The sequence below is a fragment of the Limanda limanda genome, chromosome 10 (assembly GCF_963576545.1).
Source record: "Limanda limanda chromosome 10, fLimLim1.1, whole genome shotgun sequence".
NCBI lineage: Eukaryota > Metazoa > Chordata > Actinopteri > Pleuronectiformes > Pleuronectidae > Limanda > Limanda limanda.
Window position 1 is genome coordinate 7,144,988 of NC_083645.1, and position 22,650 is coordinate 7,167,637.

The 22,650-nt window shown below is 40.9% G+C and overlaps 1 protein-coding gene across 4 annotated transcripts in view; it reads left to right on the plus strand.

The window, feature by feature from the left end:
* The window catches only part of zgc:66433 (uncharacterized protein LOC321250 homolog), a 46,598-nt gene extending 24,639 nt beyond the window's left edge, over nucleotides 1-21,959 (plus strand). For 2 of the 4 annotated variants that reach the window (XM_061079036.1, XM_061079038.1), the window contains 14 exons: nucleotides 782-864; nucleotides 5,200-5,374; nucleotides 6,445-6,571; nucleotides 9,014-9,301; nucleotides 13,139-13,288; nucleotides 14,117-14,219; nucleotides 14,596-14,887; nucleotides 14,974-15,517; nucleotides 16,463-17,771; nucleotides 17,975-18,078; nucleotides 18,531-18,693; nucleotides 18,810-18,931; nucleotides 19,176-19,269; nucleotides 20,240-21,959. In XM_061079036.1, the coding sequence (XP_060935019.1) occupies nucleotides 782-864; nucleotides 5,200-5,374; nucleotides 6,445-6,571; nucleotides 9,014-9,301; nucleotides 13,139-13,288; nucleotides 14,117-14,219; nucleotides 14,596-14,887; nucleotides 14,974-15,517; nucleotides 16,463-17,771; nucleotides 17,975-18,078; nucleotides 18,531-18,693; nucleotides 18,810-18,931; nucleotides 19,176-19,269; nucleotides 20,240-20,724 (4,039 nt within the window). In that variant the 3' untranslated portion in view covers nucleotides 20,725-21,959. The remainder of the gene's footprint in view (nucleotides 1-781; nucleotides 865-5,199; nucleotides 5,375-6,444; nucleotides 6,572-9,013; nucleotides 9,302-13,138; nucleotides 13,289-14,116; nucleotides 14,220-14,595; nucleotides 14,888-14,973; nucleotides 15,518-16,462; nucleotides 17,772-17,974; nucleotides 18,079-18,530; nucleotides 18,694-18,809; nucleotides 18,932-19,175; nucleotides 19,270-20,239) is intronic. The other 2 variants (XM_061079039.1, XM_061079037.1) reach the window with 2 other exon arrangements.
* Nucleotides 21,960-22,650: the final 691 nt, after the last annotated feature.

Sequence of the window (22,650 nt, forward strand, 5' to 3'; positions counted from 1 at the left end):
GAGAACTTTAAACAACACATCAGAGGTTCATCTCAACAATTTACATAAGATAGACTGCACATGTTCATTTTCTGAGAAATTAAGAAATAGATGAATGTCAATGCATTCAGGAGATCATCCAGCAGGTTTATGAGACTATTTTATAAGGTGGTTGCTCACTCCAGTGCGACTATGTAATCCTTCAAATGAACTTAGGCTGTCTGCGGAGTCCTTTGTTAATTCACATGTTGTCATCAGCTCAAGCCAGACCACTTTCACCCACAGTCACGGCACTCCAATGGGACTTTAATCACATTGTAATCCAGTGAGCCTGATCACATTGCAAGTGGTCAGGCTGCCGTATGAGCAATACAAGAAGATAGGGGAGGATTAAGATAAATACAGCAACAGGAGACACAAAATAGACAGTCTGAGCCCATTGGGCTGCTGATGACTCAGTGTTCACCATGAGTCATTCATCAAGTCCCAGTGGCGTCGTGTTGTGACTGCACGATTAGGTCTGTTGTCCAAAAGGGATTGAAAAGAAAACTCTGAGGATTTAAGGTGTATTACAAACAATGATCTGTGTTATTGTAGAAAAAACTGTCTGATCATGCTGTTCCGACTGAGCTTTTATGTGGGTATTTATTCATACACTGCTTTTATGTGCAAACTAAATAAATCAATCCAATGAATCCTGTATCAACTACATATTAGTATTAGCATGAGTATTAGTGTGACAGAAGAAATTCTAAGGAACAGTAATCCTGACCTCTGGCTTTTCTCTCTGTGTCCTCCGCAGCAGTGACAGTGCTGCTTTGGCATCCGGACCTCCAGATGTGATGGCCAATCAGGAGCCTGCCGAGGTCCAGGAGGAGTGCTCAGGTAACAGTTTGATCATATATTCAGTTGTACTCACAGTTTCTTTCTTCACTGAAAACACATGAAAAACTTTTGTCTCCAGTTCAACTGTTTTTCCCTAAAATTCTTTAAGGCAGTGACAGCTGTGTGTGACCACAGCTACGAAACTAACTTAATATAGAGTCAATCTTTAAATTCTGCAGGTGCCACGTTTGTCCCAGATTCTGTTAAGGATAAACATAGCAAAGCATGTTACTGTCAGATCAGGGTGGATGCTAGTACATGAAAGTTTATCTACATGCACACAATCACAGTAGAGAGTGAAGTTAATCGATCCAGATCTTCTTACTGCTGCTGGCAGGAAATCAAGACACAGAGAAGGTTATCATCATCATCTCCAACTCATAAAGACGATGGCTCATCTCTGATTGGTGCCTGGTAGAATGTGCTGTGTTTTAATTGGATCAGCAATTTGAGTTTGTCCCTCAACAAAAAAGATACACATTTTGGGCCTTCTCACATTTATTGATTTTATCTTATACCTAAGATCTTCAATGCTGGAAGTATTTAAATTTTCTTTATGACATCGTAAATAAGAAAAACTCTAATGGTATTATTTTTTAGAAATAAACAACTATATACAATGTACATCCTTGGTGCTGTTTTTACAATTACCAGGAGAAAGACATAAAAACCAAATGTATACATTTTGATGGGATTTGCATTTGTATTGATTAATTTGTATTTAATAGATTTATTTTTACTTTGTAATTGTAGACTTTATAGAATTTAACGGTAAAATTAATTTGTTGGTACTGTGATTAGATTGGTCAAAATTCACGCACTAGCTACCCATTCAAAAAATTAAAGCCAAGATAATGCTAGCTGTACTCCCTTGTTACTTAAAGCAGGAAAATAACAGAAGAGAGTGAGCTGGAGTTTGTCAGGCAACAGCGGGAATCACACACTCTTTATATTAACATCATCCTGAGAGATCCACGCACAAGTGGACAGTGTTAATTTCACTTGTTATGGTATTAACTGGTATTATAATACGTAAAGACTTTTTCCATTTGAAAAAAAGGTCAGAGACAGGTGAGGACCTGGTTCTTCATATGCGTCCCAGACCAACTCCAAATGTGGTCTGAGTGATCTCATTTAGGTCGTATAGACGTTCCACTGACAACTTGTGATCACATCACTCAGGATGGACGTTAGTACCAGTGTAATACGAAGTAAACATCAGGTCAGGAGCTCTTTGAGTGTGAATTTTTTGAAGAGACAAACAGCCTGTATCACTGATGGTAGCTGGCTAACAGTGTGACAGGTGAAAGGAGGAGAAACATGTTCAGGCACTACAGATTTACAGTCAGCTGCTGGGAAACATTTACCCATCGGCTTCAGGTTTAGATGATGTTCCCACAAACAAAAACTGTTTTGAAACAGTTTGATTACTATGTATTATATGTTATAACGAGTAACAATATCAACCTTCACTTTAACAGTTTCACTTTACTAATTGCTTCATCAGACCTCTGTTACTAAGTTTGAATCAATGCCTGACAACACGAAGCAACAGTCATACTTCATTTGTATTCAAACATCACTCAAACCCTTTACTAATTCAAACTACTGGAGGGGAAGAGGATACAGAAATATCTCATGTTATAAGTAACATAATCCTGTTCTCCATTTGCATGAGAACATACTGCAGACCTCTACTTCCTCTTCATCCTCTTCCCAGCTTCAGATCTACCTTTCCTCCTTCCTGCTTCCCTCCTGCAGTAAATAGAACTTTAAATGTGTCACTTTTTGGGACTTTGTGAAATTGCCAAATAAAAAAAGGGGACCATGTGCTAAGTTCTCTGTAATGAAAACATGTTTTCATCCTCTGTACTTCTCCTTCTGTCCACATTGTTTTCTAGTCAAAGGTCAATATGTTCCCATTGTGTACGCTCCCCCTAATACTGACCTTATACTGCTTTAAAACCCCCATAATACTATTGTTGCGCATGTGTGTGTTTGTCCACATTTGTGATTGAAAGAATATATATTGGGGAATTACAGTATCCAAGCCCCACAATAACTGTGCTACACTGACCTTCCATTGAAGCAGTGGCCTATTCAAACTCTCTATGAGGGTAGACCTTTAGCTTAATAGTGTATTGTGCCTAAAATAGTACAATAAATGGCACTGACTGCTGGTGTTTCCCCCTGATTTTGTCATCTTGGCAGTGCAGAGAGGCCTCTGAAGTGTCATTTGAAGCATGTTGGATGCTGCTCAAGTAAATAGAGCCGTTCACTTTGTGCCATTAGACAAAAAAGAGAGGAATTTGGAGCAAACATTCTTTCATAAAAGCTGGATTTAAAATGTCTTTTCAAAATGTGGCAACTCATCAAAATAGTGTATGAGCAAAATGTGTCCATCCATAAATAAAAGACAGCTTGTGACTTATATAATAATATAATAGGTCTATATAGAATGCAATGTAAAAGGAATGCTGGAGTTGCCTCTGCCAAGGCCCAACAGTTCCCTTAAATTCAATCAACCTGCACCAGATATCCCACACCCATAGATATCAGTCCCCTAAATAGGCCACATTTTTTTCTTCTAGGTACATTATTTATTAGGAATTAATTAGAAATCGTTAAAAGAAATATATATATATATATATATATAAAAAACAAACAACCATTCTATCTTGCAATGTTAAAGAAAGTTATTAAAATTCCTGTATCTGCACCAAAATTGCATAGCCTCGACCCAAACCCCATCCTTACAGCAAGTTTTATAATCTGTCCTATAGTTTCAGCTTAATCCTGCTGACAACAACAAACAAACCAACTAACCAACCAACCGACAAACAAACAAACAGACAAGGATGAAAATATGACCTCCTTGGCAGGGGTAATAAATAATCATTATTTTGTGATGTCTTCATGAGAAAATCTAAAGTACCTTGGTCCCAGTACCAGGTTTAGATTCCATACGTGTATTTATCTGTGATTTAACTCCAAGCAGAAAGTATATACTGTTTGTAGAGAAAGGAATGCTCAAAGATTCCTACTGGGAGAAGGACGAACATGACACAGCCAGAAGGTATAAAAAGAATGTCTCTCTTTTTAAAAGCGCTTCTGAAACTATTTTGTAGCCCAGGGGTGTGAATTCTCAAAATAGTTGGATCACAGTTGTGTTGTTGTTCCTTCCTTCTGTTTACAGCTTCCTTTCGTTTCCCTCTATGTTGTCCTTGGTGGTTAATATGTCTGTACACTGTTAGTATATTCAATTAATCTCCATTGTAAATGCTGGTTAATGTATTTATATATTGTTTTCTAGTCTTGAGAACCACTCAGACTGCTTCACAGTTCAGTTTTGCCATTCACCCATTTACACACACATTCACACACTGCATCTATGCGCAGCACTTTCTCTACCATTCACCACTCGCACACTGCTGACACAGGTGTTATGGGCAATTTGGCACGAAGACCTTAGAAGCCTGGGATGGAACCACCGACCTTCTCATTAGTAGACGACCCGCTCTACATCCTTAGCCACAGCTGCTGTAATGGATGACTGTTGTCTGTATTGAAGTGTTCATTTGCAGTCCCTGGTCAGTTCAGAGGTCGTAGAATCGAACAAAACCATAATCACCGATAGGAAGTTGCGTGATTACAGAGATTTAGATCTGCACATTGGATGGTGGACAAATAACCAGAAGTTGATGCAAAGGAACCAGACAAATCATCAATTTTAAACTGCACATTCCTTCTCCCGGTCCAAACCTGGTGCCTAAATTACCCACAATGCAACAGGTGTACTAGAATAATGCTACTTGTGGCTAATGTCTTGAATGTTTTTTTGAAAATAGTTAAAAAACAGACTCAAGCCCCAAACAATGCATTTTTCTGTGTGTTCACTGTTTGATTTGCCCTGTCGATGTCAGGGACATGGAGAGGACCAGTGGGAAGTTCAAGCTCTGTGAATGTCTCGCTGACTGAAAGCAATGAAAGCAGTTTGTAGCTGTTAAAGGAGTTTTAAAAGAGCTGTTGAGTTTTCCACTGCGGCGTTAATGGACATGCCCCCACTGTGTGCATGTGTGTGTGTGTGCATACTGTATATCTGTGCACACACATCTTTCTGTGTGTGGTTTCTCCTGAGGTGCCTACCTGAACACAGGATTAATTACTCTACTGAGGACGTATGAGGGCAGTGTGTAAAGATGCTGTGTGTAGTCCTTATTAACATGTGACTGTGAAGTTGTAATCATTCACGGTAGTGCTTTCAGGAGAATGTTACTGCGATCACGGTTTAACCAGTGTCTTATATTTTCTGTCTCTCTGCCTCTTTGTTCTTAGGAAAGAAAAAGTCCAAGTTCCAGACGTTCAAAAAATTATTTGCCAGGAAGAAAAGAAAGGAGCCGTCAGCGGCGGGAGCAGAGGCGGGCCTTAAAGCCAGCCAATCAACTGACGATGTCAGCAAAACATCAGAGAACAACGCTCTCACCCGAGCAGAGAAGGATAAGGGCTCTGGGTAAGATTGGACCCACACAGACATGCATATAGAAATAAGCACAGGAAAACCATGGCGCACGTATTCAAAGGGCTAATATTTATGAATGTACAATGACTTCTTCAAGTACTTCTTTTTTAATAGATATGTTGTTCTCACACAACCTAACCACTGTTTTAGAGCTGCTAAAATGCTGATCAGTGCAGAACAGTGGCCTAGACTTTCACAATTGGCTCTTTTTGGTGTCGATTTTACCTTCGGTGATTCGTCTGGCTCCTATCACTTGACCTTCCAGAAGAAAACAACAGGAATTGGCCTCCGCTAGCAGTTTAGAACACAAGATGGATAATCAATAACAAGCATTGCTGACCCTGTTGTCTTAAGATTAGCTTTTATTCGATAAATTTCAGTGTATACAGGATCGAATGCCTTCGCATGCGCTATGTTTGTAAGAGGTCACGTGATTGGCTACGTGTTTTCAGGCGTGTTAGGATGGAACTAATATAGAGAAAAAACAATTGTGTGTGCAGAGATCGCTTTGAAAAAGGTATTTGCATGGATGTAGCCTCAGATGACCTAAAGAGTTCCTCCCTCCATTTAGATAAATGTATCTGCTTGAGTTAAAAAGGTCAGAGGTCATTTAAAAATGGAAGGTGATGTTCTAACATCCTTATCCCGTTCTGACAAACTCAACTCAGTGGAGGCTCATGGCTTCCTGTTTTCGTAACAAGTAGTAGAGTGTCTCTTCCTGTGGACACTCCTGATTTCCTCGTTTTTTTAAAGCTGTGCCACTTCCTGCCACAGCTTTACTGACTTTTCCTCACTCAGGATTTATCCACTCCAGATTTGTTGAAGTTATTCTGTTTTAGAAAACCAGCCAAAAAACAAAGGAAACATCTCACTGTAATTTCAATCTCTTGGTGGTACATGACACAAATTCTCAACCTACATCATTGTTAGTTTATGTGATTTATTCCAAACCAGTGAGCCATCCAAACACTCACCTCTCTTTATTTGTTTATTTTATTTAAGAAGCTGTGAAACCTCTCCTCTGTGATTTGTTTATCTCTTCCTCTTCCTGCTCTTTAAAGGTCAAAGATCAGCCTGGGAAATAAGGCCTTGTCCCACGACTCTGTCTTTGTTTCTGACTCATCGGAGGCCAACGAGGCTCTGGGGGCATCTCAGGACAGCATTCACGGGAAAGTGAAATCACTACAGGTAAAAACATGCCTGGTTTTATTTGAAATAATGTTCAACTCAAGGAAACAGGTTTGAGCTCCTGTGACTGAGTATTTTTCTTTAAGAGAGATCGTAAATCCCTGCGATGTCAAGGATGCCGTAGTGACCCCGATCTGCCTACGGAGGCAGGAAGGAGAAAAGAGGATTGGAGTGCAGGGGTTATTAAGGAATAATAAACAAATACAGAATCGCAGTCTGTGAGTTTGGACGTGAGAACGTCTTGTGACCCAGGCTGCTCTCTGCTGTCATGAGCAGTATAAATCAATAAAAGGAGTTGACAGAAAGACAGTGGTACCAGCTGGCCTCCTCTTTATTATATTTACTTAGTGTAATTCCACCTCAGGGATTTGAATGTACCATGAAATACACTCACACAGTCAGAATGTAGATACTCATGTAAAGCCTTGTGATGTGGTAAACGTGTCAGTTGAGACAGGCTGAGCAGTTGTGTGCTACAAAGAGAGGTTACAACTGAAGAGCCTGTCAAAGCTTAATGAAAGGACTGCATGAAGTAAAGAACAGCAGACAGACATAATAAATGTCTGTCACAACTAAGGTCTAAAATGAGAAGACGTGAGTCCAAGCTGGATTGACTGACCTTCAGTTAATCTTCAGTCAACTGCTCCACTAAGCTTCCTACAGGGGAGTGGAAATTAAACATCTTAAAGGGATAGTTCACTAAAACTATCCCTTTAAGGATGGAGGGGCGGGTGAACTTCTGGAGTCTCAGATGACTTTGTAGCAGTCGACTCCGATACAATTGAAGTCAATAGTGACCTCTTCTTTAGAAGTAATAAAACAACGGAAAAACCACAACATGCCTCCATAGAGCTCATGTGGTGTCCGCAGTGCCCGACATTCATATTCGACTCAAAACAATGTTTCTATCCTAAAAGTCTGCTGATATCGTCCTACGAGGTGCATTCAGGGACCCTCGTACACACCATTGTGTAGCTAAATCCGCTAGTTTAGCCACCTTTTAGGACTTAGTCTTAAAACCAGATGTAAATTAACTTGTTTCATGTCGAATATGAATTTCTTTATATACAGTCTATTGTATAAATACTTATTTTGGATATACAATTTATTGCCCAAGCTCAGCTAATGAGTTGCCAACTGACCATTAAGTTGTTAGGAGCCAAACTACACATTATGTAAAGATGAATATGTTACAAGGTGAATAGCTTCTAACATTGTGTATATTCGTCACTCACAAGATAACGTTAGATACTGTTCTTTTGTGGATAATTCAAACATGGTTACGTAAATAAACTGGTAATGGTGCTAACAGTGGAATAACCTTTCCCTGTGTCCCTTTCTGAGTTGGAGCTCCAATGTTTGTCTTTTTTTTTTAAGTAAATGTATCAACTGAAGTACATTAACTAAACTGTACTGGTCTGTGTATTTCTTATCAAGGAAGTGTGCGTGTGTGGTTTGTGTGGTGTGTGTGGTTTTGTGTGGTGTGTGTGTCTGTGTCGTTAGTGGACAAGCCAGATGAAGAAAAGCTGTTTTGTCCTGTGTTTGCTTTGCACCTGAGTCAGTGAGACCTTGAGTGACTGATACAGTGCCGAACACTTAACAGACAGATAACAACTCTGTTAGTTTGAGTTTCTGTGATACCTACCATGCGCACACACACACACACACATGGGCGGCTGTGGCTCAGCGGTCATCCTCTAACTAGAAGGTCAGTGTTTCTTCCCCATTCCGAGTACTGAAGTGTCAAGATAGAGATAGAAAGTGCTGAACATAGATGCACTGTATGAATGTGTGTTAGTGGGTGTGTGTAAAACTGTACTTTAAAGCGTTTTGAGTGGTCATTAAGACTAGAAAAGCACAGACCATTTACACACACACACACACACACAGACACAGACACACACACACACACAGGCTAAAATAAACACTTAATGAGTCCTAGCAGTTCTCTGTTATTATATATATATATATATATATATATATATATATATATATATATATATATATATATATATATATATATAACCTAGACTGGGCTGTAACAAACACGAAATACAAATTTGAACTTGCTTTGTTTTTTTTAAAGCTGTATCTCACTAAATAGGGTAGTTGCAGATAATGCAGAGACGTCATGATGGATTCATGATTGGTGGAGCGCTTGAATCGGCTGGACCCCAGTACAACGGTTTCATCCCCCAATCACAACTGGGACTCCAAATGCACAAGATGGCGGCATTCGTACCTGGGATATTTTGGCTTAATTTCTGGACAGTGGGTGGAAGTGGAGGAGAAGTGTCGTCCATCTTTAATTACAGTCAATGGCCACTACATACAAAAGAAACTTGGAAAACATCGTAACTCTCTCCTGTATTATCTACATGTGTATGTTTCCAGATTTTGGATTCTTAGATAAATCAAGTTTTCTAATTGTTTTTCCTGCAGCTCCAGTTGAAACAGGCCATGAGACTGGGCTCTCCTCCATCCCTGATGTGCGTGAAGCGGACAGAGGATGCTGGAACCATGTCTGAGGATGATGGTCTGCCCTGCAGTCCACCTGAATACACCACTCTTCACACAGCCATGGTAACGCATATTACTGAATGTGATCCCACATCTACCAGTCCAGCTGAAGGCTGCAGACTCACTCTTCTCTCCATCTCCATGTCTCTGAATCAGGCCCAGAGGAGCAGTTTCATCAGCCTGGAGGGAATAGATAGTGACGACGACCAGGTAAACACACATTTAATAAAGTGCTCCACACTGTGTTATCAAAGTCAATCCAAAGAGCCATTAACATACTTTTTTATTTTCCATAAATTATTTTTCCTTGACAAAACTTGGCCCCTCCATTAACTCCGATGCAACTTGGCCGCCATCAGTTTGGTCAGAGATTTGGGTTTTGCTAGTTGTGGCTAATCTCTTGTGCAGAGATGAGCAGTAGGCTAAAGAGGTCTGTTACATTCACCTTCACAGATTCATTTTGTCTTATCAATGGGTTGATTCAGAGTCAGAGCCTCTGAGACTGTGTTTAGCTTTAAAATGTCTCCCAACCGTCAATTAGTTACCAATGAACTGTGTGCTCTGTGAATGAGTGATAAAATGTGCCGTATGTTCGACAAGTGGTCTATAGTGATATTTGGGATCTCACAGTAAAAGCCCACCAAAGTATCGAAAACAGTTACCCACATTCAATACTGGTGGATATGGCAGCATATGACAGATTTTACTTTCAACAGAGCAACACTGAAGAAAATAATCTCTATATTCCTCCTGGCAGCTGTAGCATATCAAGCTGCATGCAAAAATTATATTCTTAGTAAATTGTTAAAACCGGAAAATAATACACTGACTGAATCTGCCATGTAGTGTAAAATGACCAATGTAGTTTGACAAAGTTACAGCGTAAAAATAAGTAAATTTCCTCGAACAGAAAATGTCTATTAACCGTTAGACTCAAAACAACTCAGATAACATTGGCCTACCAGCTGAGAATTCAAATGTCAGTAAAAAGTTGGTTCAAAGTCTTTTGTTGACTACCAACTATTTTGCGACCCATCAGTACGATTTGGTCAAATGTCCTTTTAGATTAATTAATGATATTGAAGAAAATGGATTATTGCAGCTTTGAAGATTCCTCTCCATGTAGACTCATCTGGCTGAGCCACCTTCTGTCAGGGTTGGAAATCTTTGATCCAGTTATGTGTAAACATTTTATACTTGACATGGTTTTGTCATTAGTCCAGGAGGACATCTGGTACAAAAGTAGCCCATGACAGAAAATCCAGCGTTGTATTAAATAAAATACTGCCTCAACATATTTGATATGTGCTCCAACTGACACATTTAAAACAAACTCTAGTGCTTGAGGAAACCCATCCCCTGCCAGGCTCTTTGTTAAGCTAAACAACTATTCCAGTCATCTCTTATTATATGTGACTTATAAAGACCAGGAGGAACCTGCAGGATCCATGAATTTGGAGCCTTTTGTGAGTGTAATTTCTCCTCAGGTGACTACGATGGTGAAAACATCTCATGGATTCATGCTCGACTCTATTCACTGACACACTAAAGCCCCTGTTGATCTCTTTCTCTACACCCTCTCTTCTATCACTCTCTCAGTCCCTCATCCTCACTTACTCTTTCTCTTTCCTGCTTTATCAGTCTCCTGACCTACTGAATAAGTGTTTGTGATTCACCCCATGTGACCTAAAGTGTCCCATATGCTCCATGACAACCCCATCAGTTAAAGCGATTGACTTTATTAATGGACAGAGATTAGTGCCAGTTCATGACAAGACAAATGTCCTAAAACACTCAACTATCCATTCAGCTGCAATGTGTCCTAAAAGCACAGTCAGCAAAGTATGACGAATGAGCATTTAATGATAGAGCAGTTTAAATTTCAGGAGAGTTTCTGCCAGTCAAGAACCACAAACAGCCAGCAACAAAGACATGCACGCAGAAACCTGAAAATATCCCCTTTTAAAGTGCATTCCAGACACAGGGACGCAGTCAAAGAGGACGGCAGCGACTTGTGAAATGTAGTCGCAGCAGCACTTTCTGGAGCATTTTCATGCAGTGGGAACTGAAGTCAGACTTTATGGAGACTTTATTTTTATTCCAAAAATAGAGTTGTTTTCATTCCAATTCAGTTTGTTCATATCTGCCTTAACTCAGCTGGGATATTTGGGTTTGGATCCGCCTGTCTTTATGTTTACTGCAAACAGAAAGAGTGCAGCCGTTGTTATTTTTCCAACATATGCTGTCTTTCAGTATTCAGTTATTTTTGTGACTTGGCGGAAAACAAAACAGAGCTAAAAGGAGAGTGAATATTTAAACTTGACATTTATCAAGTGAATAGAAACTAAACCCGGAATTAATGCTAATCACTTAATCCCTCCAACTCTATGCTAACACATAACAACTCTATAAATCATTATGTCAGTGATGAGAATAAGGCTTGTTTCTACTGCTCCCAAGTGGCCTATAACTGCATGTAGAAGATTGAGCCGGAATCAATGTGTGGGACTTAAGGTGGTGAAGTATCTTTCAAACACAACCTCAAGGCATTTCTTCTCAAGGGTCTGAAACTTGAATCCGAACAATTTAACTTTCTAGTTCAGCTCGGGTTCATTCAGGAATTTCACACAGACACAAATGAATACTGTGTCTGTAGCACAGTAAATAACTGTCATGCGCTTAGTGTGTGATGCTTCAATGAGGACCTCAGGATGTGTGTGTGTGTGTGTGTGTGTGTGTGTGCTCTTGTACAGCTATCTTTGTGGAGTGAGGACCTCACTTTGCGACCCCCTCTTTAATGGACTTTTTGGTGGTTAGGGTTAGAATTAAGTTTAGGTTAGGTTAAGTTAAGCATTAGGCTTAGGGTAAGGCATTTAGTTTGGATAGTTAGGGTTAGGGTAAGGGGCTAGGGAATGCATTATGCCAATGAGTGTCCTCACTAAAATAGAACTACAAACGTGTGTGTGTCTGTCCGCACGTTAAGGGTGCATTCCACGTTTTTTCTGGCAGTCAGCATGTCTGCTTGTAGTTATAACTTTCAAAATCTGCCTCAACTTCTCTCCCTCAAACACACACACTCTCTCACACTCTCTCTCTCACACACACACACAATAAAGAAGAACAGCGTTCATAATCCTCTGAATGATGCATGTTCTCAGTCCAGGTGTGACTAAGACAATTGATTGAATGTGAGTCTAAAAGGTAAAGTTCACCCACATTATAAACACATACTTTCATATTCGATGTTTTTTCGAATAGACATCTCTTGGTATCTAGTCATGCAGATAGTTTTGGTTTTATTTGCCAAGTATGCAGATGTCTATCATCTGCCACAAACACAATACAATGTAACTGATAAGATTAAAGAGATTAATTTGAATTTTGTTTTCCGAAACTGTCATTGCAATCCTTCAGGTCGCCCAAGTGTGTGTGGGAATAATTTGGAGGAGAAGAGGTTGAAATGAGTCAGAATGGGAATTTTTGAGAGTAGACAGAGGGGAAACCTCTGCAGCAATGACAGAGTTGGTGTTGTTCCTGCAGATAAGGACAGCTAATATTTATACAGCTGGACTCCTTGTCTCTCACTCTCTCTCTTTGCTGCTCTTGCTTCATTTCCTCTGGATTCTTTATCTACTGCCGTCATCATTTCAGTTTCAGTCTGAACATACTCTTTTCCTCTCCACCCTTAATGTTTAAAGGCTAGAGGCTGTAAAACCCGACAAAGATCAATAACTCAAATGTGCAATGTGACCAGCTGTGCCTGGAGCTGCTCCCCAGGGACACAATGAGAGACAGACTTTGAGGATACAGTGACATGTGGATATCATTTCCCCTGGACATGGGTGGACAAATCACAGTCTTTCTCACTGGAGACTCATCCAGAGGTGTCTCCAGATGATGACACATATTTGAATGCTTGTGGCGCTGTAGCAGGGATTTAATTTACCTGGTGAATACAATGCCTAAGGAGTATTTACTCTGTCAACAAGTTATTTGTGGAACTTTTTTTCTGAAACCCTCTTTCTGTGTTTGTGTCTGTGTCCCCAGCTGTCCTGTGCAGCCTCCAGCAGAGCGATGAGCCCCCTGGTGGTTCCAGGAGACTTCAGTCAGCCGGCCAGTCCCTTCGGCTGTCTGGACAACTCTGCTGCCAAACACAAGCGAGGCCTGAGACTCAAAGCCAAGAGGAAACCTGCCAGTGTAAGACTACACTAACACAAGCACACACACACAATACATATCCTCTAAAGGACCATTTTACTCTCCTACAACTTGGGTTTTATTTGAATAGTTTTGGCCATTGTTCCAATCGGTTATTATAAACATGTGTGACTTATAATAAATGCAGGGACCTGGAAATATGTTGACATCACAGCAGTGTAAGAAACACTGTCAGACGATGGAACAAGTTAGAACGAAGCAAACATGTCCAACCTGTTTGATTTTAAACACAGTACTTGTCTGTTCTGTCCTTCTCTTGCCCCTGATGTTTTTCTTGGACATGTTACCACATCGCAGCATATTTCATCTTGAGTGCAAACATTTTATTCCCAATCGAAACGAAGGCCAAATCTAAACATAGAAAACCAGGTTATGTAAAAAGGGGATTATTCTCTAATCTTTACAAATGCTCTTTACCCACACTCGTGTTTTGCTCTGTTGCTGTTAAAGACATTGTCACTAATGTTTCCTGTTGTTGCAGTTTCTGTATTTCCACAGAATTCATAACACTCTTTATCAAATGTCAAGGTTTTTACACATTTATAAATCTAGAGAATGACTTTTAAATTTTCACACGTGCATCTCCAGTCTGAGGTGTATCCAACCGCCTCCATATGGGGAAGTATGGATGCTTGTTGCTACATACTATTAATAACATAATGTGTTAATGACCTTTTGGCCAATCAGGGTAAGGTAGGGCTTAGTGGATTTGCGTCTTCAGGTTAAAGGGTTTGGGTTTAACTTGATCAATAACTTGATTGTCATTTGAGAGCTAATTGTCATTTCTAATGTATTGTGACTATGCAGAAGCCGGAGGGGAAAACAGAGGGAGACTCCATGGTGGATGAGATGCTGAACACAACTGTAACAGATGCTGCGGAGGAGGAGCAAGAAGAACAGATGTCAGAAGGTCAGGAGGATTTTATGTACCTAAAGTAAAATGTGTGGTAGTCTCTTATTACCAGCATTACAATCAAATCATTTCATTCAAGGGAAATTACATCTGGTTTTGTTGTGCATGTGCATACATTTTTAAAACCTTTTTTTCAGATTAGAAAGTACACAGTTACTGCCAATTTTATCAATTATCATTATTTTCTCTGGCATACTTTCACAATAACAGTAATTTATCTTCAACTTAAACTTGAATTTATAAATCATAATTGCTGAATTCCTCTGAAATTATTTATTTGATTTTCATATTGGTAACTACCGACTTCCATAAACCTGCTGCCATTGTGTGATATCAGATTGTTCTGAGACCTTTGTTTCCATCTGTGATCCAGCTCTAAGTTTTGATGAGCTGAAACCAAAAGTGGAGAAGGAGGAGGAGGAGGAAGAGGAAGAAGGAGAAGGAGACATGGAGGAGGAGAAAGAACGATCACAGCATTCCAGACAATCTCTGTTAAGATATAAGGAGGAGATGGAGGATGAGTCGGAGGCAGAACAGGATGTTTCTCACAGCCTGGACATTTCCTCTCCTCATGAGCCAAGTCTGTCAGAGGAGGAAGCCCCCGACGCCCAGCCCCCGCCCTCCTCGGAGCCCAGCTCCAGAGCCTCCTCTCTGGACAGTCCCAGGTGATTAGATGTGATTTCCTCCTCACACCCTAAATTGTTTTTGTTTTCTTCTCCGGTTAATCTGAACTCTTGCCTTCTGCTTCTAGAGCTACACCAGAGCCCCCTGCTGGCCCAAGAGAGTATTTACTGGACCCTCCGGGTGTTGCCTACGGAGCAGAGAAGAGCAAGGTTGAAAGTGAGTTGGCACTGAGAGTAGATGAAGTTCAGAAAAACGAGGAGGAGGAAGAGGAGGAGGGCTCATTCCTACAGGAGGTACTGAGCTCCCTGAAAACTCCCCTCACGTCCTGCTCACTGAGGTTAGATACAGAAGACGACGTCATAGAGATGAAAGAGGAGACAAATGAAAAGGAAAAAGAATTTGAAGAGATGGAAGATGCGGAGAAGGTAGAGGAAGAGGAGGCAGAAGAGGATGAGCCTGTCGGTTATCAGGCTGCTCCCTCTCTAATGTTGGATCACACCACCGAGAAAAAGGAAGAAGTTTCTGTTCTCTCCATTGAAGAAGAAGTTGCTCCTGTTGAGGAAGAGGCAGAAAAGGATGAAGAAGAAGACGCAGCAGCAGCAGCAGCAGCAGCAGAAGCAGCAGAAGAGGAAGAAGAAGAACTGGTTGTGGAACTCTTCGTTCAACATAGTGTATGTATTTTTAATTAACTTGTACTATTTGGATTTATGTAACTATCCTTGTTTGTAAGCTCTAGCCGTTATTTTGAATAGAGCTCAATGGGCCTCATGCGAGATCGATGATTCATCCGTATACCAATACTCATACTGCGTTTAATTCTTAACAGTGTTTTCAGTTTCACTGTTGGAAATCAAATGAAGCAGTTGATCGGAAAAATAATATCTAAAAATTATGACAGTTTTAGAGCCATATCATAAAAGAAAGGATCGTGCGATGATAAGTTAGATTCTAAAAGACGTATGTGGCAAAGCAAAGTGGGACAGACTCAGTCACATGGAGGTGAACGACTGTCACATATGATTTTACAGTGTCAGAAGGTGGATGTTGTGCTGCATTAAGATCCTGAGGTAAATTGTTCCAGTTGGGGAATTGTTCTACCAACTCCTGAACTGCAACAGTTGTCGCAATACCCCAAAAAACACATAATAAATAACATATTATGTCCTATTACATTTTCATTTTGATGTTGTGTAAGTACAACAACAAATTTGTGATGTGAAAACAAACATTATGCAGAGTTTGTGGTCCAACATCATTGTGTTGCTGACAACCTAATGTATAAAGATGGACGACATGACTGCTCCCAAAAGTGAAGCCAAAGTGTCTCAATCGCCACCTGTTAGCTGCTGTTAGCAGTTTTTACCCCTGGAAAAAGTCAGACTATCTGTACATGACTCAAAAGGCCGATGTAGATCATTAATGAATTTAGTTTCATTTCAATAAAAACTGTTGAATGACAGAATCTTTTAGAAAATCTTACGAACATGCTACTGGAGAACACATCTGTTTGTATATATGCTCTTGAACTGCAGTTGACAAACTCTCTACAGTATTGCATGAAAAACAAAACATTTACAGGATGTAATATATAATTTCCTCTTCTTTTTGTCTTACAGCAGGAAGAAGAAGCAGCAGCAGCAGAGAACGAGGATGTGGGGGAAGTTGAACCTGAGGAGGAAAATGATGTGCTCTCTAGAAAATCTGAAATCCACGCTCAGCAAGAAAGACAAGAAGAAGAGACTAAGAGAGAGGAGGAGGTGATGGAGCTGGAGAAAGAGCCACAGGTGGATGATGAGGGATGGGTGAAGAGAGAAGAGGAAGAGGAGGAGGTGAAGGAAGCGAGTACAAGAGTGGAGGAGGCAGAGGAAGCAATTGAAGAGGAGAGCGAGGAAGCAGAGGAGATGATGGAGGAATTCCCTGATGCAGCAGATGAAGAGGTTGGGATCACTATGTCACTGCAGGAGAGAGATGAAGGTGTATCCGCTGTGGTCAGAGATGACACCACTGAAAACACAAGTGATAATGAAACCCTGACAGAGCTTGGTGATCAAGTAGTTGACAAAGTGCAGGAGGGGGAAGAAAACTCTGAGATAGTTGTGGAAGTGGAAGAGATCGAGCTCTCAGAAGAAAAATCTGACCGAGAGGACGACGTGGAAACAAAACATCCTGATGTGGATGAAACTGAAGAAGAAAACACAGAGGAATTATCCAGTGTAGACACGAAACAGGAGGATCAAACTGAAGCCACAGCCACTGTCCCTGCTCACCCTTCTTCTTTGTCTCTTGAGGACTTACCTTATCACACTCAATCAGAAGAGAGGGGGCCTGTCTCTCCCAGTAAAACCAGCATGATCCACATAAATCTAATCTCTCCCAGCTCAGAGAAAGCCCCATCGTTCTTCCAGCAGTCTCCAACTGCTGCAGATATTAACGACGACATCACTGAGCCTCCTTCTCATCTCGCAGCAGCCACAGAAAAAGAAGAGCAAGCTGACACCGTGGAGGAAGTAGAGGAAGAAAAACAGTCCACCCTGGAAGAAAAAGTAGAAGGAGAAGCTATACCTGCTGCATCTGTGGAGGAAACAGCCAACCAGCCGTCCAGTGTTTCCGATCAGAGTAAAGTCCGCTTCACCATCACGCCCGCCTGGCAGAGATCTCAGAGTTTGACTCCTCCTTCCTCTCCGCCCGCCGTCAGCTCCTCTTCGACGTCTGCTGTCCCAGGACACGGAGGAGAGGAAGTTGAAACTGCAGTGAAGAAGGATCCAGATGTGAAAGCAGAGCCGGCGAGTTCGCCCAAGGTGGACCTGGTGCTGAGTCCAGGCAGAGTGAGGAACGCTGGGAGCACCGCCGTCAAACCGCAGAGCAACACACCAGCTTCTCCATCCTGCATTAAACCTCAGGCCTCAGCTGCTGCGAGCACAGAAGGTAGACACATGGAACATGACCTTTCATACTGTTTTATATGTTTGGGTGCTTCTACTGTTGTCTTCTTTCAGCGTCCTGAGCTGCAATTGCATGTTCTATTTTCACTATGACCCACATCCTCGGTTTTTCCAGTCACGTGACATGAACTGTCTGTTTGAGCTTAAATAAAGTGAAACCACAACTTCTCCACCTCCCACCTACAGAAAGCTCTGTCGTAGCAGAGGGAAACCCTGACAATCCCTTCGGAGTCCGGCTGAGGAAGACGTCCACTCTTCACCTCTTCAGCTCAGAGGACGAAAACACAGAGGTGAAATAAAACATGATATAGGTTGGCCAAATGGAACAATCAGACTGAATAGGCACGTTTAAAACGATTTTTAGACGGGATTTGAAAATGGAGAGAGGATCATTGTTAGGGAGGGGGATCCAGAGGCAGGGAGCAGAGCGGCTGAAGGCTCTTGATCCTGTGGTGGTCAAGCGGGCAGGTGGTACAGTCCACAGATCTTCTTCCTTTTTAGGAAGAAGAAGACCTGCTTAATAGCCGTTCTTTACTTGGCTCTCATGCACATCTTGAATGACAGCTACACAGGACATGGGGCTGTTAAAAAAACAATTTCTACCATATGTATACCATATGCTGCCCCTGAGTGTTTGGTGTATGAACTTGATAATTGGCCAGTTCTTCCTCATTGTCTCATTTCAGTGATAATGTAGAGTCAGAAGCTTAATTGACTAACTGTCTGGTTTTCTCTTTCGCAGTCTCCCACCGAGTCTCCAATTCAGCCAACCAGCTGTAAAGCTGATCCTCCACAGCCAATCGGTGTTAAGCCTTCCTTAAGTCAGCCAATCAGTAGCAAGCCTGCCCTTCCTAAGAAACCAGATGTACACGGAGACAGTGGAGTTAAAACCAAGTGCATCTCAGGTGTGTACACACACATAAACTCACTTACCACAGTTTTCTTACAGGGAGGTTCTCAGCTGGAACAGTCCCACACTTTGAATGGTGGTGTAACAGTATCTGCTGTGTAATTGATCCAGACCCAGCAGCAGCAGCTCGTGGTGTTTCTGGTGGATCTGATTCTCCCAGCTGGATCTCTGTGGCCAAACAGAAACAGAGGATCTATAAAGAAAACTCGCTGGAGGAGATCACTGTCAAGAAGGTAATTGTCTGCTTGTCGGATCCATGAAAAAAACATTTCACCAACATCAAAAGGACTGTATTCATTAAGATTGTTCTCCAAGAGGCAATGTTTGTCCTTAAGATTACATGACATGTTGTTCTTTTCCTCTGCTTCCATATATGTTCAGCACATCACCACACATTTCCAGTCCCCTTGTTATTCTAGACACTGAGTTGTGTAAAGAATGTGAACAGTCAGTAACTGTACTGCTCTCTGTTATCAGGACGAACCAGAGAGGAAGTCTTCACTGCCGATGCACGTCAGCTCAGTGGCAAGCAGGGAGCAGAGCAACAAAACAGCTGAGTCCAGCAGCAAAGGTCAGAACACACACACACACACACACACACACACACACACACACACACACAGGGAAACATTTCAACTGTCTTCTTTTTAATTTCATTGTAACATGCTGCAATCTCAAAACAAGACGTCAGACTTTGGAAGAGTAACCAGTGAAATTTGTTGCTGGTTCTTCACCTCAATTTGTTAGCTCCCAGTTGGTTGGAGTGATGCTGCCCTCATCTGTACAATGTCTGCTACTTCAGCTAACCCCACAATTGTAACAGTGATTTACCTTCTATTACCAATCTAACCTTGAGTTAATGTCATCTACACATCACAACTTTGACTGATCAGGCTGACAGAAATTCTGTACTGTGGATCTGAGAATATCAGAATAGTCTTTATTCAGAATAGAAAATAAAGAACCACAAATCAGCAAACCACTGAATTGTGCTGTTTTACATTATATGACTACACTTCATTCCAGTGTGTGATTTATTTAGCCCATTTCCAATTTGATGATGTTTTAAAGCATATTTAAGTAATTCATTCTTAATCATTCTAAGTCAGATTATTTTCCTAATGCTTTATCAATGGCTGCTGTGATTTTTCTTAGTAATAACTCTCGTACTTTTGATTGAGTTTTAATCATATTTCTATTGCGTCTCTATCCCAGCCCCAGTCCAGACCTCATTCATATTTTTAAATGTTCATTATTTCCCACTATGCAATAAGATCACATTATTATGAGTTATGTAATGTTTGAAAGTCAATAATGGCCCTTTGTATATGTACAGCAACTCTGTACCTTTACACAGTATTATGAGTTATATAACGTGAGGGATTAAAGCCGTATGCAGAAGTGTTTTAAAACCTTTGTTCATATTCACATCTACTACTCAAGCTCAATGAGATTTTATGTTTCATTTCTACATCAGGAAATGTTGCTTTCATTTCTTGGTGCTTGACCTGTCTGTATATATCTTATTTTCTTTCTCCCAGAGATGAGTAAACCTTCAGCGACTGTAGAGAAGGAGACCAGGAGAGCGCTCTCTCCTCCAACTCCAGTGCCAGCTCAACCTTCGAAAACCCAGTCACTTCCCTGTCCAGTTCCTCCAAAGCCCCTCGTTCCACCTGCCGCAGCCAAACCTCCAGCCCAACCCACCCCAGCCCACAGACCTTCTCTGGCTCCTGTTCCCCACAAATCCCCCTCTTGCACAAGCCCGCCATCTCTCTCCAAACCTGCCACCTTCTCACCTTCCTCCAAGGCACCCCAGCCCCAGAGTACGACAGTCCCCTCCACTCCTTTTTCATCAAGAACCGCTCCAGAAAAGTCTGCTTCAAGAGTTGCAGGTCTCCCTGGACAGAACCCGTCCTCCCAGCGAGGCTTGTCCCCCGCTGCTTTGCCCCAGGACGAGCCCCCGTGGATGGCGCTGGCTAAGAAAAAGGCCAAAGCCTGGAGTGAAATGCCGCAGATCGTCCAGTGACGGAGCAGGTTTAACTAAGTATGTGTACTTGGGGTCTTAACTGGCTCGAATAGAGACCAGGACCTGAAAGAGGGTTGAGGTGGACCGAGAGTCTGGATGGACCAGAATGCGTTTGCACACACAGATTTGTTGTTTTTTATTTTGTTAAACTCCTTGGGTCAGATTTCCGATTGGCACAGACCCTCCAATCCCACAGCTAACGACAGGCTTTGTTTACCCTCCTCTCTCTTTACGTCTGTATTCTTGTGGAGACATTTTCTACAGGACAGGGTAGGACTCTGAAAGTAACTGCGTCTTACTTGAATTGGATCCATATTTTTGGTTAGCATTCTTAGAGAGAGGAGAGGAAATATATGAGGGAAGGAAAGTAGGAGAAAAAGTAAGTAAGTAAGAGAGAGAAAGAAAGAAAGATGACATTTTATCCACAGGAGGAAAACACAAAGTAATATTGGGGTTTATTCATTAATTCTGTCTTAAGGACTGGACAGGATGATGTTTTTCTGTCTCAGTGGGTGTTTGTGTGTGTGTCTGTGCGTGTGTGTGTGATTTTAAAGCAGATACATTTTGAGGAATGTGGAAAATATACTTGGCCTCAGAGTGCTATGAGATAACATCCAAGTTAAGCTGTAGAGAAATGTGCTGAACTAACAGCGGCTGGTCATGAGTTTAAAATCTGCAGAGCCTCAGTTTCCTGTGTTTCAGGTTTTTTAGACAAATATATTTCTTATAACATCAACCACAGATACTAAACAAGTCATGTTTGCTGTGTTAGTGAGCGCGTGTGTGTGCGACATGTTTCAGGTTGTCAATGTAAATTATATTATTCATTTTCTCTTTTGATATTTTTAACACATAACAACAGGTTATCTGTCAGCATCCTGCAGAAATCTAAAAATCTCCAAAACTTTGGCTGTTCAGGAACTCTCAGAAAATCCACTATTACTCTGACCTGTGTGTCTTTTTACTATTTTTACTGAATCATCATGTTGGCAGCGTGGTGTTTTTTTATAAGAAGTTTTCCTTTCACAAATATAAGCATGTAAATAAATTGGAGACTGGTTTCCTGCAGGATGCAAATCATCACTAAAGTGAATGTCACGGCTGATCGTTTCCTTTGTATGAATTAAAGCTATGTATCACACAGTAACTATATGTGTTTTATGCATTCTATTTTGTATTGCCTTTTGAGGACTTGTCTTGTACATAAAATGTGCAGTAAAGAACAAATGAAAACACCTTTTATTCTTGTGCATTTGTATTTCCTGTCAGTCCGAGTGTCCATGCACTGGTTCAGAATTGTAATTATAAAGGAAATATATTTAACTTGTCAGACAATACAGCCATGTGGAGCCATGTAGGTTTAAAAGTTATAAGCAATACAGAATATAGTGTCTCTTGCTTCCATGTATTTAAAAAAAATATTCCATCTGAATATCTTTATTTGTTGTGATTTCTTTCCATTTTTCTAGCACAGTTTAATGTCATTAACAGAGTCATCGAGAAAACAGACATGTATGTAGGTTTTAGATATGTTACATTGAGAAAAGTAATGGAGAACGATAATAGTTTAACCTCAAGGGTCTGTGCAAAATGTCTCTAAATCAATGAAAAGTGAAAAGTTGGAAAATGAATTTAAATTTTGAAAGATAAAAATTTTCATTTGTCAGATCAATGCACAATAGAGATTTTGCATTCATGAAAAACACCAGCAACTGTTAATGCAAAGTCTTGGGCTTCCTCTCTGTGTACACAGAGACAGATTGACCTGGTATGAAGTTGTCTTTGTCTCAGATGTCCATCTGCCTGGATGACCTTTTGTCTAGAAAAGTTGCTGAGCCCTTTTTGTCTGCTACAGTTGCAAATTGTCCTAAATTTTAATTCTGAGTTTGACACACGGGACTCCCTACATGATATTTTCATTATAAA